The 14,979-nt window shown below is 41.3% G+C and overlaps 1 protein-coding gene across 4 annotated transcripts; it reads left to right on the plus strand.

The window, feature by feature from the left end:
• Nucleotides 1-121: 121 nt before the first annotated feature.
• LOC111605597 (myogenesis-regulating glycosidase) lies at nt 122-14,973 on the plus strand. Of its 4 annotated transcripts, none has more exons than XM_023324205.2 (6): nt 122-681; nt 7,786-7,925; nt 11,827-11,995; nt 12,722-12,805; nt 12,867-14,712; nt 14,780-14,973. In XM_023324205.2, the coding sequence occupies exons 1-6, from the start codon at nt 247-249 to the stop codon at nt 14,914-14,916; spliced, it is 2,811 nt and encodes a 936-aa protein (XP_023179973.2). In that variant the 5' UTR covers nt 122-246; the 3' UTR covers nt 14,917-14,973. The 4 variants fall into 4 exon arrangements, with proteins under 4 accessions (XP_023179973.2, XP_023179972.2, XP_023179974.2 ...); XM_023324204.2 differs by having other exon boundaries at nt 123-681; nt 12,710-12,805; XM_023324206.2 differs by lacking the exon at nt 122-681 and adding an exon at nt 7,336-7,490 and having other exon boundaries at nt 12,710-12,805.
• The last annotated feature ends 6 nt before the right edge of the window (nt 14,974-14,979 follow it).

The raw sequence follows: 14,979 nt of genomic DNA on the forward strand, positions 1-14,979 counted from the left end.
CCCTCCCTCTGCCTGTGGCTGCTTGGCTGAGCTGAACGTCGCGCTCTCAGAGCTATTTAAGAGAGCTGCTTGGGGACTGCAATACTGGGGCAGTGGGGAATGGGTATTTGGGTGTTTGGGGCAGCATATAGCATACGCTTTGGCCGCAACGAGTCGTAACCTGGACGCGAACGCGTGCGCACGTAATCCCCCCTCGCGTATTCCTAGTGTGTATCGAACGCGAGTAAATCTAGTAGAGACGGGAGAATGTCAGAGTCCGCGTCGTCGCCGCTGCTGCTGCTCGCGGCGCAGGCGCTGCCCTATGCGGATGAGCAGGTGGAGGGCGAGGATGAGCAGGAGGAGGCGGAGGAGAGCCTGCGGCAGCGAGAGCAGGAGCAGCCGCGCAAGCAATCTCTCGGCCAGCGACGCAATGTGGATCTGCCGCAGTTGTATGTAGTCAACGAGCTACCGGAAGAGCTGCCCAACGAGGTGGAGGCGATGCGGGACCGGGACAGAGACAGAGACAGGGATAGAGACAGGGATAGGGACAGAGATAGGGACAGAGATCATTTTGGACCCGGACTGCGACGCAATTCCATTTCGCTGCCGCAGGGCATAAATTCGCTGGACTTGGAAGCGCTGCGTCTACGGCATCAGATGCAGGCGCAGGAGGCGCTGAACGAGGAGAGCCAAGCGGAAAGCGTGAGTATAGGGTACAGAGGGCTCATGAGGGGACAGAGTGAGGGAGGGCAAGCTGAGGTATAAGCAGTAATGCGACTATGCTGATTCATTTTACGATTTCGGAAACGAGTTTTTGGCATTAAACAAAAGCTACCAGATAAATAATTATAAGCTTATTAAGTCTCTATCTGTGTGTGTATTTGTGGCAAATTACACGTAAATTAACAAAATATTAAAAAAAAGCAAAAGCAAACAAAGAAAAAGAAAAACATTTAGAATACTTCAAACACTGGAACAGAAATGCCAAAAGTCTCGATCTGCTGTCAAATATACCTATATGTAGATATGTATACAGATAGATGTGTTGAGACATCCGACATCTCCTCTCATCGATCTATTTGAATCGGATAATTATTGCTGTACATCTTATTTTTGCTTGCCATTTCAATTCTCATGTTTACACTTCAAGCGTAATTAATGTGCATTGCAAACAGTTGGCGGTTTTGATAGCTGGAAAGGCGTATCCGACTGCTTAGATACCCCGTGATCGGCACCTTTGTGTGGTCCACTGTTAAGAATAGCTGTGCTAGCCTTAGCTTGCCTAGCAGTGCGATTTGTGACGCTATCTTGGCAGTTTCTGGGATCTGTATACACTATATTAGATCCCTATGTAACATTCTTATATATATATATATATAATTCTTATGTGATTCCATTCGGTGCAGCCCTATCAAGTCAGGAAAGCCCATTCTGTCGCCTACGCACAGGGTATAAGTACACAATGGAATATTTTATTACGTTAACTACACTGAACAACGCATCAAAACCAGCATCGAACACATTTTTTATAGAGGTTAAATATAGGTTTCTTTACTATTAATTACTAGAAATTCATTAATTTCAGTTTTTTTCGAAACTACTGAATTTGTCACTCATATGTCATGAGTAATCGCTAGCTTACGCTATCATCTCCGTAAATACTGATCCATTCTATATATCAGCTCAGCCTGAAAGTGAGCAGCAAATTTTGTTGTATTCCGATTGGCGCCTCAATAAAGGGCAACAGATTTCGCCTAGGACTTTTACTTATATTCCTCTTTATAGAGTATATAGTTTTTTTTTTTAAATAAATAACATATTCAAAACAAAGAAAACTTTGGAAAAGTATATCTCTCATCACAAATTTAAAAAAACATACTTTTATACAAATTTCATCAGTTTAAAAATAAATGCATTTAAGGTTTATTAAATGAAAGTATTTTAAAAAAATTGTTAATATTCTTAGGGCTTTAGGAAAAGCCAAAAAAATTTTAAATAAAATAATAAAAATGGTTCATACATTTTACGAGTGGAAAATTATAAAAAATATTTTTGTAAATATGTTAATAAACAAAAGAGTTTTCTAAACTCTCCGGCGAATATCGTCTGACACTGCCACGCGTGCTCCGAGAGAAGGATAAAAATTACATATTATAATTATAAATAAATTCTGTAATCAGCTTATCATATTTTAAAACTGGTTTTGAAAGCATTGCATGAATTAAAAAAAGGATTTAAAAATTTTTAGTGTTAATTAAACAAATTTTTAAATAAAAATATTAACAAATTTCAAAATTCTATTTTAACAAATATTAAAGTTGTTTAGAGAAAATAATGATACTGTTTAACAAAAGATTTTTCTACATTTTCTTTGACAAACTCATGGAGACAAGAACTTTGCAAATTTTTGTAGTTGCCTAAACCAGTAAAAGCACTAAATATTAAAATACATAAATATTAAAATTAAAAAAGGCGCAAAGAGAATGAGTGCAATCAAATTAAAAACCAATTCGTTAAAAGTACTACATTTCACACCACAATCAATAATTAAAAAAAAATAAGAACAATAATAATTATCTGAAAAGCTCCTTCCACATTCTCATCGAGTCTTTTGAGAAAAATATTACAATCAATATTTTAGCAAAAAAAAAAAGAGAAAAAATGAGATAAAAGCAGAAAGAGAAAATTTTGTCTGATCTGAAAAATAATAATTATCCGACGAAATCATTCTAAAAAAAAGGAGATAGAAAAGAGAAAAAAAAAGAAAAATATGAGATAAAAAAGAGAAAAAAGAAAAAAAAGATATAAAACTTGGTCTGCTCTTAAAAAAGCTGACGAAGTAGACTAAAAAATAATAATTATCCGACCAGCTCATTCCAAAAAAAAAGGAGAAAAAAAGAGATAAAAAAGAGAAAAAAATGAGAGAAGAAAAAAAAGATATAACGCAGACTGAAAACTAATAATTATCCGACGAGCTTGTTCCTTTTCACTTCGAGTATTTTGAGATAGATATTATAATCAATATTTTAGTAAAGATAAAGGAGGAAAATAGAGAGAAAAAGAAAAACAGGAGAAAAAATGAGATAAAAAAGAGAAAAAAAAAAATGATATAAAACTTTGTCTGCCCTAAAAAGTTGACGACGCAGCCTGAAAAATAATAATTATCCGACGAGCTTCTTGCACATTCTCATCGAGTATTTTGAGTTAGATATTATAATCAATATTTTAGCAAAAACTTAGGAGAAAAATAGTTAAAGAGAAAAATAAGAGATATAACTTGGTCTGCTCTTAAAAAGACGCCGAAGCAGACTGAAAGATAATGTGAGCACAGTTCGAAGCCAACTACGATTGAATGTACCGCTTATCGTTTAGGCCACTCAAGGCGACTCATTAGAGCTAAATTAGATACTCAAGTTTGAAACTTAAATTTGAATAAAATAAATCAGATCAAATTCTTTCACAACCTTTTTGTGCCAGCCTTTTTATTTATAACCTCAATTTCACCATGCGCAATAAGACTTAGACGCTCGTCGACACATTCCAGCGTATGTCAAATTGCAGTCGCTTATATGCGAATGTCAAATCGCATTTTCTTGTATGCGAATGTCAAATCGCAATCACTTATATGCGAATGTCTTATTCGCAATGAACGAATGCATCGAGGCACAAACTGAGTGAGCAACGAATGTCAAGCATCGATACAAAGGAGCAGTTAGCAAGGAAGGCGGCAAAAAGGAAGATTTCAAATTTTAGATGTCTTTGTTTATTAATAAGCAGTGCAGAGAGTAAAACGTTCACGATGGTCTCAGAAAATAACTGAAAACAAATCTGAATTCCAAATCTTGAAAATATCAGCTCTATTAACATATTACATAAAGTGATTCGATAAGCGTGATAAATATTCTCTCGTGTCCCTTGCCTCCTCTTCTGTGACCGAGTCTTCTGACAAGTAGGTTAAGGAGGAATACAGTTTGAGTTAATGTTGATTGATTATTGTGCCTCCGACCAACAGTACCTAACCGGCGACACGTCGGCGTACGTCTTTGGTTAAGGTGAAGTTTTGATGCGATGCCTTAACTCGTTTTCCACATTTCTAAATGGAGCCCGTATACTTTTGTATATTATTATTATTGTATTAACAGTAATGTTCCAAGTTCGGAAACTTTGTTTCCCCAAAGCACAGCCGTCTTGTCTGCGAACGATGTTAGCAGTAAACCTTGATTAGGAGATACCCTGTAGTTTTGGGCATGCCGTGAGTTGGACACACAACGCTTCCTTGGGGAACTGGGAAGCAGGCGGTCCAATGGGACCGCTACTGAAAGCTTCCCGGTCTTTAATTTGGTGAGGTTGGGGGTTGGTGGCTTCAAGCTCCTTCGGCTGCTACAGCGTTTACTCTTTGTAGTGGAGTCTGTCTAATTTGATTCACTATCCTGTGTAATCGTTCCGTATTCCACGTTTTAGTCTGAATGCAAATTGAAAGGGGATGAGATTCATGACGTCCTTAGGAACTTCGGAGTCTTCTTCCAGCGGTTTTCCAAATGCAGGAGGCTAATTGGTCTGCATGATGTTTATTCGTTATCTGCGCTTCTGCATTCCGGAGAAGTATCCCAGGTTAATAGTGGGATGGCATCGAGTGGGACTTAATGAAGCGCTTATCGATTCCATTAAAGCCAGAAGCATTTCCACATTTAAGGATGCCGACTTCTTGAATTACTCCAAATATGGTGGGAATTATGTGTATTCACCTGCTGCAGACCCTTCGATATATTCTCTCCTTAGGCATCTCATTAGTATTACAAGTGACGTGAGGTGCGTGGACTTGTCTCTAGCTATGGCATCACATCTATATGCGACGAAGCATCTGATCTCTCTACTCATCGACCCATTTGAATCGTCTATTGGTCTATCGACTCCCATGAAGAACCAACAATACATCTATACAAAAAAACTAAGAATAAATTTACTTCAACATACCTTCTTTACAACGTCATCGAGTACTGTGAAACACTCACAAAGTTACTACGTTAAATGCGGTCGTCACCTCCTTACGTGCTCCAAACCGCAGGATACCCCAGCGGAGAGGCTCATACAGGTCCACTGGTCTCTGAATTGTTAGGAATTTAATAAATAAGCCACTAGACCCTCTCCTTACACTATTCACATCTTCTTCATCACACTTCTACGTTGCAAGGACGAATGCCATGCTACTTCAAACCAGCGCTCGACTAGCTCATAAACTCCCTCATAAGATTATTCATAACATCATTAACACCTGCTGACCCTCGTTCCAAGCTTTACAAGCCATGGATACTCAAGTTTCGAAACTCTTTAGCTGCAAGAGTGCCATACGGAGCACTCTGCCACGCACTCAGTCATCTGTTCAAATTTTAAGTCAAACTCCCTCCAATTTCATTGCAAATCCCAATTCAAGTTCCGTGTTTGAAAGCCCCGTTTGGAATGACACTTTTACTTGCATGTCTTATTCAAAACTAAAAGCGGTTCAAAGGAGTGCACTGAAATTACAGATTTATTCGCAAATAAATCTTCAACTCGCACTGCAGTCAAAACTCAAAACGAAAAAAGAATTTCCTTCGACGAGCCCCTCCTACATTCTCATCGAGTATTTTGAGAAAGATATTACAATCAATAATTTAGCAAAAAAAAGAGAAAAAAAGAGATAAAAGCAGAAAAAAGAGAAAACTTTGTCTGCTCTGAAAAATAATTATCCGACGAGCTCATTCTAAAAAAAAAAAGAAAAAACAGATAAAAAAGAGAAAAAATAAAAAAAAGGAGAATGAGATAAAGACAAAAGAAAAAAAAAAGATATAAAACTTGGTCAGCTCTTAAACAGCTAACGAAGCAGACTGAAAAATCCTAATTTTCCGACGAGCTTCTTCCACATTCTCATCGAGTATTTTGAGTTAGATATTATAATCAATATTTTAGCAAAAAAGAGTTTAAAAGCAGAAAAAAAGAGAAAACATTGTCTGCCCTGAAAAATAAGTATCTATAATAATTATAAATAATAATTATCCGACGAGCTCCTTCCACATTCTCATCGAGTATTTTGAGATAGATATAATCAATATTTTTGCAAAAAAAAAAAAAGATATATAATAAAAACCGAGTATCTTGCGATAGATATTACAGTCAATATTTTATCAAAAAAAAAAGGAGAAAAAAGGAGAATAAAAAAAAAATAAAAAAAGGAAAAATAAAACTTAATCTGCTCCCACTGATACGCCAAAGCAAACTGAGTTGGAGAAAAACTGGACGCGAGAACATCGAAATTTGAGCAGTTCGAAGCCTACTACGATTGATAGTTTCGTTTGATAGTTTTGCTTATCGGTAAAGCTAAGCAGGCCATGCAAGATGTTTAAAGGCTTATCCGAAGGTCTTCCTATTGAATTCTGCTGCAACCCTAAAGGTAAAAGTTGCAATTTATGATCTATATAAATATATATATTTATGAATACAACTGGTACATATATAAAATATATTGAAGCTGCCATAAACTAGATAATGAGAAAGCGGCATCCCACATGACTTATGGGAGTGGGGAGGGCCAGCCAGCCAGCTAGCTGGATGGACAGCGAATGACCAAAAGCCGATAGACTGTAATTTATGGCAAGTAGTTAAGATTAAGTGCTAAGTCTAGTCGGCCATATTGCTAGCGCGCGCCGAGCTGAATAATTTTCAAGTCTGTCGCTGCGAGTGTCTCGGTACGTATCAAAATCAAAAAGAGACGCCATTTGGCAATGCTGCGGCGAGGGTCGTCATCAAAGTATCGAATGTTCATGCGTTTATACAAAACTAAGAAGGGAAATAAGCTTCTAAGTGGGAACGAATTTGTCTCAAAATGGGATATATCAGGAATAAGGGATATATGCTGGGTATTTTATCTTTGTTAAAGGCACTCTAGAAACTCAAATCTAAGCAGTAACAGTTCTTTATATATGTTAATGTCGTTGGGATGCTCGAAGGAATAATTTGACGATGCTATTCCATAGGATAAACAGATATCTTATAGCACCAAGTTGAAGAGAAGTAATTTTCTTTAATAAATTATGCAGTGTTGATGCTTTCGATTACTGATTGAACTGCCCTCGTTCTGTGAGCGAGAATCACAATAAAATTGTGAGAAATGTGAAGCCGAAGCCTCGTAATTAATCACTGAGGAACGAGCACTCGCAGTCGCCATGAAGCGCGACGTCGACCGATTAAACAAACACACACCAATACACACACTCACACACCCTTACACACACACACACGCACACCAACAGATAGCAGATTGAAAGCAAAGCCCTCGTCATTTCTAATACAATATTCGAGCAATTATCAAGCAGCCGGCAAAGGCAGCAGACGCTTCGAGCTCTGTTTTCACTCACTGCAGCAACTTCACTTCAGGCAGTTCCATTCGACTCCTGTGCACCTGTGCGATGAGCATGCTACCTCCTACGGCGCTGGATGCGCGCCAGGACGAGCTGCAGCAGCTAACTGCGGGCAAGGCAGGTACTACGACTGGCCAATCGAACTGATCTGAACCGATCCATATTGGCCGACGACTGGCCCAAACCAGTTTCAGCTGACGGCAGCTGCAAGCCAGTCGCGCACAAAGGCAGGAAACGGGCCCAGCCGCGTGCGTCTTATAAATATGCATTACAAAATCACGCATACGCCATGTTGCACATATGAATTAAAAGCAAAAGGCGACAAAGAAGCCTCAAAGAGCCAACTGCATATATAATTATATCAATGCATATCGTATATATGTATATATCTTATTTTCCGTCTTGTTTGCAGATCGTCGACGACGCATCCGCCTCCAGCATCGGCACGCCCACAACGCTTTCGCCTCCACCCAATACGAATGCTAAGAATAGCAAGGAGGAGGACGACGACAGCAGCGACGAATTTGGCAACGCCAAGAAACCTGTTCACAAGTGAGTTATCTCTCGAATATCGGCTATATTTATATAATTACATATACCTGTAACAGTTATTGATGTACGTAAATGTGCGCATATAGCCATGCACTTATTTTCCATGAATATGTTTATTTTAGCTGTATTTTTAGTCTTTATATCATTTGCATCTCCGTTATGTTTTTTCAATAGCATTTCGCATACTAGTGCTAATTAGCCTTTGTTACGAACGTAGTTGTAAGCATCTGATGGTTGACCAGCCGTTAGATACCTTGTAATTACGAACTGGCCACGCATAGTGCCAATTGAGCTGCGACCCGCAAACTCCCATTACTTCCATCTTTTTACAGGGTATCATTGTAAGAGATGCTCTCAATATTGTCACAGCTACACAGTTATACGTAAATGCAGAGTATTTAAGTATATTGTGTTAGCTAAGCATTTTACAGGGTACCTGTGAGCCGAACTTCATGTGCTTCATTTTCAAGTGGTACACAATCTGGCTGATTGAAGCATTTTAAAGCCATATAAAAGCTATAAACATTTAATGCAGATTAGATAGATTTATGTTGAATAACGCTGTTTACAGGGTATTTCAAGGTCCTCTTAGAGGCTTGGCAGATCATAACATGTATGTAATGCAGCCTGAGGCTTTGTACAGGGTATCTCAAATCATTCCATTGTTTTCTATGTCATAAAATACCATAATTCAAGAGTATCTTAAAGTCATACTAGAGTTTAATGTCATAACACTTAGATTGGTATAACACAGGGTATGTTCAAGTCAGCAGCAAACATAACATGCAGATTGACCTGCTTTAAGACGTTGTACAGGGTATCTACTCGCTCACTCTAGAGCTTTGCCGCTCTACTGGATACAATATAGTAGTGTACAGGGTACAGGGTATCTGAAAGTAATAATTGCACTACGTTTCCAATAACTCCTATCTATTCAGAATTCAATTGTAACTGTCTGGCAACCCGTGTGGCCAGCTTAGTGTGGCAACTCCCGTACTCGTTGCCCATGTCTCTCATGCCAAAGTTCAGACTGCAATTAAATTAATTAATTTGGATTTCATTTCAAACTACATCGGAGCGAGCGGAATTGGGAGCGTGGACTAGGGAACGGGCAGCGGGGAAGGCGGAACGGGGAATGGGGAATTCGAAACGCAAACGTGTCATTCTCAGCATTCCGGCATAAAGCGCTTCCACTTTTTAGCTTCGCAGTTGTAATGAAATTCAACGGTTCTTTAGTTACAGTTAGTTAGCCAAACGCGTTTCGTTTGCGTTCAAATTCTGTTGTTCAATTACCAAATTATTGTTATTAATAAGCTTTGGTCAAATTGTTGTTGTCTAAATAAATTATAATTGCACGGCAAGTTTTTTAAGGCTGCAATTAAATGTGAAGCAAATGAAAAAACCCTAAGCTGCTTAGCAACTAGATACCCTGTATTAAGTACGATAATGAGTGATGAGATAAGCATTTGGCCTATTTAAAGCAAATAAACACAATTAAGCGTGCTCTTCTTGAGGCGACTCGCCTAGTAGACACCCTTAGAGCTGCGAGCAGCTGGGCAGGAAGGTATCCAAATTGGAAAATATATAACATCTTCATTATTCATTACAAAAACCTACACAGTAAATCTGAAGTTTCCAGCATTTACGGTATTCAAGCAATTGTCGATTTTTTATCAATAATTAGGCCTTCTTCTACTCCTTCTGCCTGTTACATACTTTTGCAGAATACCCATTTTCTATGGCTTCAGGGTATAAAAATATATATATTCATAAAGTTTGCGGAAATTGTAGTAATTTTAAAAGTTTTTAACAGAAGCAGCAAAGTTGAACTGGCTGCTTCTATGTCCAGCTCATGTCTGTGACGATAATGACAAAAAGTCAATAAACTGAATTTTTTGTTAACTTATTTGATTGAGCTGAAGCACATCAACACGCAGTATAATTCGCTAAGAGCAGCAGAGCTGCAACAAGTATGTTAAGCGACAGGACCGCTTAACAGACAGCGTCAATGAACGGGCAGCTGCATTTAGCAGAGCGAACGGCTCATCTGAGCTGTTCACTAACAGCTCTGTTAACAGACAGCTCTCCTTACAGAGCAAACGCTGCGCTTGCGCCTACGCTTAGAGCCGCTCAACAGCAAAGCTTTTGCTGACAGAATGTTAAGTACGTGTGTGTGAGTGAGTACGAGAGAGCAATTCTGTAAGAATGCGCGCGTGTGTGTGTGTGTGTGTGGTAGTAATTTTGCAGTTTAAGCAAATTAATAACGCTGCAGCGACGACGACAGCAGGTGGTGGGTGGAGGCAACAGCAAAATCTCGCTTGTTGATGATAAGCTCATCAAATGGCAGCAGCAGAGGCAGAGGCGGCACAAATCAAGACGTTATTATTGTTATTATTGTTGATGTTCGTGAAAACTTTGTTGATTATCACAGCGCATGAATGTGTGTGCATGTGTGCGTGTGCACAGTTGCGGCTATAATAGTAGTGCCGCTGGCAATGAAACCTCTAAAGAATTTAAATTCCAATATTTTATCAGCTCGTATTGTAGATAAGACTTTTAAGACATTTATGCTCCTAATATGATATATTTCTTATACTACTTAAAGATTAGAAAAGTCCGTTTTGGTAAATATATATGACTAAGTATAATAATAAAACAATATAGAATTTAATATAACTTAATAAGAATTTTTCTATAATCTGAGGGTTGTCCGAATTCCGCTCGTTGACTATTATTTTGGCCGCTACTGTAATAAATTACATGCGAACTCATTGTCGGTATAATATCTATAAAATCAGTTGAATGTGCCATTCGGGCTGCTGTTGTTGTCGCTTTATCTTCAGCTGTAGATGTAGCTGTAGCCGTAGCCATAGCGTATCTGTATCTGTATCTTTAAGTCAGAGCAGCTCAGTAGATAATTGTGATTAGGCGTGATAAGACAAACGCGCATAGCTCGCAGCCATCAAGTCACAAACGTTGCTTAAGCATAGCCACTAAACAGACGTTACAGGTATAACTATATCTATTATAAATATGTATAGACATTCAGCTATAAACAACAACTTATAGTTGTAATGTGCTAATTTCGTGCTAAAACAAAGCTGATTTATGGGGCCTTATCGCACAAACATATATTGCATTTCAAGCGGCGCCTATGAAAATTATACAAAAAAATAAAAAATAAATGTATATATATATGTGTGTATATATGAATATGAATATTGAAACGATACGATGCGAGTCATATGCTTTACCCATATGAAATGGGTCACTCAGTTGAGAGAAGTCTCCCAATCCACGTACGCCCACCTCCTACATATAGTTTATATGACGTGTGTTGGCCTTCGGGTTTTTGTTTTTCGTGTGTCAACGCAAAAACCATTCTTAGCTATCGCTAATCATAATCTTAATCAAATTTGCCCAGCTACAAATCATTTTCTGACAGTAAAAACTTGGTATACAATTCTAATATGAAGTCAAGCAAGATATACAAAGTACGCTAAATGCCAGACATCGACATGAAGTTCGGTTCGTTTCGGTTCGGTTGGTTAACGCAATGCAACTCATAATATAAATTTCATTAAGATCTGTAATATACTGTCTTATATATATATATGATCAAGCTCGAAAAATACGTGAGATAAGCACAGACACGAACGCTATTCAATATAGCCATAAATCTCAGTTGTACTTGGGGAATAGCACAGCTTGTTGTCTGTTCGTATCTGTTGCTGTATCTGGCTAATTTACAATCGGCTATCACAAATGCCAGCATTGATAGCTGAAGATCCGACGGACACGCAGTCACCAGTTATCGGATATTGGTTATCGGTTATCGGTTATCGGTTGTGTATCGATGTTTATGGCTCTAACAATTCGCATTATTTACAACTCTCGACAGGGACCGCTTTCGTAGCCGCAGACGTGCCTCAATCGCCCCTTTGCCCGCCCTCCGTCTCAACAGCCGGGAGATGTTGGCCAGCGACTTTGACACCCACAGCTTGGCCAGCAATCAGGCCTCGATCACAAGCGTCAACTCCTTGGCGAGTTTATTACGCGAGAAGATGCAGGTAAGTTAACAGGTAGCAAGGGAGAGAGCGAGAGGAAGGGAGACAGATAGAATGAGAGAATGACGGAGGGAGAAAGAGAGTGGAAGTAAAAGAGAGAGAGTGGGAGATAAAGAGAAAGAGAGCGTGAAAGAAAGTGAGAGAGGGAGGAGGATAGAGAGAGAGAGAAAGGAAAAGATAGGGGATAGAGAGGATGGAGGAGAAAGATTGAGATAGAGAGAAAGAGTGAGGGAAATAGCGAGAAAGAGAAAGAAAGAGATAAAGGGAAAAAGAAAAGGAGAAGGGGATGAAGAGAGAAGGAAACTTGAGAAAGAGGGAAGAAGAAAGAAAGACATAGAGAGATAATATAAATAGAGAGAAAAAGAGAATCATGTGACAACAACAAAGAGAAAATAGGACAGAAGAGCGTGAGAAAGAAGCTCAGAGAAAATGAAAGATAGAGAATTATATCGTAACAAAAGGAGAGAGAGAGGAGCAAGAAAGGCGAGAAAGAGATCAAGAGGGAGACAATGAAGAGAGACTTATGTCAGATTTAAGCTCAACATTCAGTACGAGTAGAGTCCATTTGAACAATATAACTAGCTGCATTCCACTGTCGTCAATCGCAATGTGGAAGCATCCACAAGTGCCCCATCTGTGCACCTGAAATCTCTGGTATTTCGAGTGATGAGTGGAATGCTGCTAAGGGGCTCTACATAATCAAAATCTAATCTACAGGCCTTCCCACAGCTGATACGCAAGAAGAAGCGCGAGACGAAGGACTACAAGATCAAGATCTTTGTGATCATGATGTTCTTCATCATAATCTTTCTGGTGAGTAGTTAGAGTTGGTCCTGGCCCACAGATCCTTTGGCTCATCAAATGTTGTATTTAGATCGGCTATGCGTATGTGGCGTACCATCATCAGGTGCTGACTAAAAGCTACTTCCAGAAGCTCAAGTTCAACTCGAAGGATCGCATCTTTCGCATACTGAGTCACGACGACAAGGAGGTTATCTTTGGGCATTTGGGCGTCACCCTGGACAGCGATACGGCGCCCTTCCACTGCCTCGAGAATCAGCGGCGAGCCGACGGCAGCGTCTGCATCGAATGGAATGGCATCGCCCGTCTCCATCTGAACTTCGAGGACAAGCAGGTGTTCCGCTGCTACACGCTGCAATGGCAGGCACTACGACCGGGTCTGCTGCCAACCGATTGCTACGAGCTGAAGCGGGACAATGGACTGTGGTTTGGCGGGGGCATAACCAAGGGCCAGGAGTGGTCCCTCAGCTATGCCAACTTCGACTTTATGCCCTATGCCAGCGGCGATCATAAGGTGCATCAGTTCGGCAACGCGGTCAAGCGCTACTTCATCAACTCGATCGGCGTGGCGATGCAGGTCAGCGAGCGTACACCGCTCCAGCTGGGCATCAATCGGACGGAGAATCAGTTCTGTCTGCGGGCAGCCAACGATGATTTCACGTTTGTGAACCGCTTGACGCCATTGCCACAGCTCGATTACAGGATATGCACTACGGAGGACATGCGCAGCTTGCATATGCTGATGACACAGCAGAGCCTATGGGACGGCCTCACCGAGCAGGACATAGGTGAGCTGCACTCGCTGCTGGAGGAGCCTGTTTGGCGCATACCCAACCAGGAGCAACGCGACCATCTCAACGAGTCCGTCATTTGCGATTACGCCGAGAACGCGATTGCCATGGGCCTGGGGCACATTGTGATCAATGAGTTCTGGCAGGAGAATATTGGGGACTTCACGGTGGATCGGACACGCTTTCCCACGCTCAAGGACACCATCGATGTGCTGCACCGACGTGGCTTCAAGGTCGTCTTCACCATTCAGCCGTTTATTAGTACGGACAGTCCAAACTTCAAGGATGCCGTCGCTCGCAAGCTGCTTATCTATGAACGCTACTCGGAGCGCAGCATCCCAGCGCTGACCCGCTATAAGAGCAGCTCCAGTGCCGGCGTGTTAGATATTACAAACAATGCTTCGGTGCCCTGGCTGCTGGAGAAGCTGCAGCGGCTTAAGGATGAATATGGCGTGAAGAGTTTCTATCTGGATCTGGGCACTGGCTATAATCTGCCGCACTACTATCAATGCCGACAGCCGCTCGACAATCCAGACATGTATGCGCGCATGCTGACCAGCAGTCTGGAGAGCGCTGGGCTTATGGCCGTGTCCACAGCCAGCGTGGTGCCCAAGCCGCCGACATTCCTTAGCACGCCGCCGGCGAATGCGACGTGGGCGGGTCTTCGGGATACATTGGCGGCGGTGCTCAACTATGGCGTCATTGGCTATCCGTTTGTGCTAGCCGGCGCAATTGGTGGCGACTACTTGCTGGAGCGTCCGTTGACCAAAATGATCTCGTTCTATTCGCTGGGACAGCCGCCGCTGCCAGATGCCGAGCTGTTCATACGCTGGCTGCAGCTGGCCACATTCCTGCCGGCCATGCAGTTCAGCCATCGGCCGGACGAGTATCACAGCGAGTTGGTCACGCGCGTTGCCCAGGAGTTGAAGGAGGTGCGTCAAACGGTGGTCATAGCTCTGCTCAAGAAGTATCTCAGTCCATCCATGAACGAGGGACTGCCACTGGTGCGTCCACTCTGGATGATCGATCCCCACGATCCCGCCTGTCTCATTGTCAGCGATGAGTTCTCGGTGGGCGAGGAGCTGATTGTGGCACCCATACTGGACGCCGGTCTCGAGGAGCGTGAGGGTGAGTAACAAGCGGACTAATCTCCCATTCTCTTTGAGCTGCGTCTTGACCCTGTCTGCCTTTTCAGTTTATCTGCCGCAGGGCGTCTGGAAGGATGGCATCGATGGATCCCTGCGCAAGGGCAGTCGCTGGATGCACGGCTATCGCGTGCCCAAGGACAAGATTGCTTACTTCCGCAAGATGCCGGATAATACGCGTTTCTAGTTCCGATTCCAATTCAACTTCCAATTCCAATTCCAATCACAGTTCAAGCTCATCCCTCATCTC

This window comes from Drosophila hydei, unplaced genomic scaffold (assembly GCF_003285905.1).
Source record: "Drosophila hydei strain 15085-1641.00,03,60 unplaced genomic scaffold, DhydRS2 tig00000333-arrow-arrow-pilon, whole genome shotgun sequence".
NCBI classification, from domain to species: Eukaryota; Metazoa; Arthropoda; class Insecta; order Diptera; family Drosophilidae; genus Drosophila; species Drosophila hydei.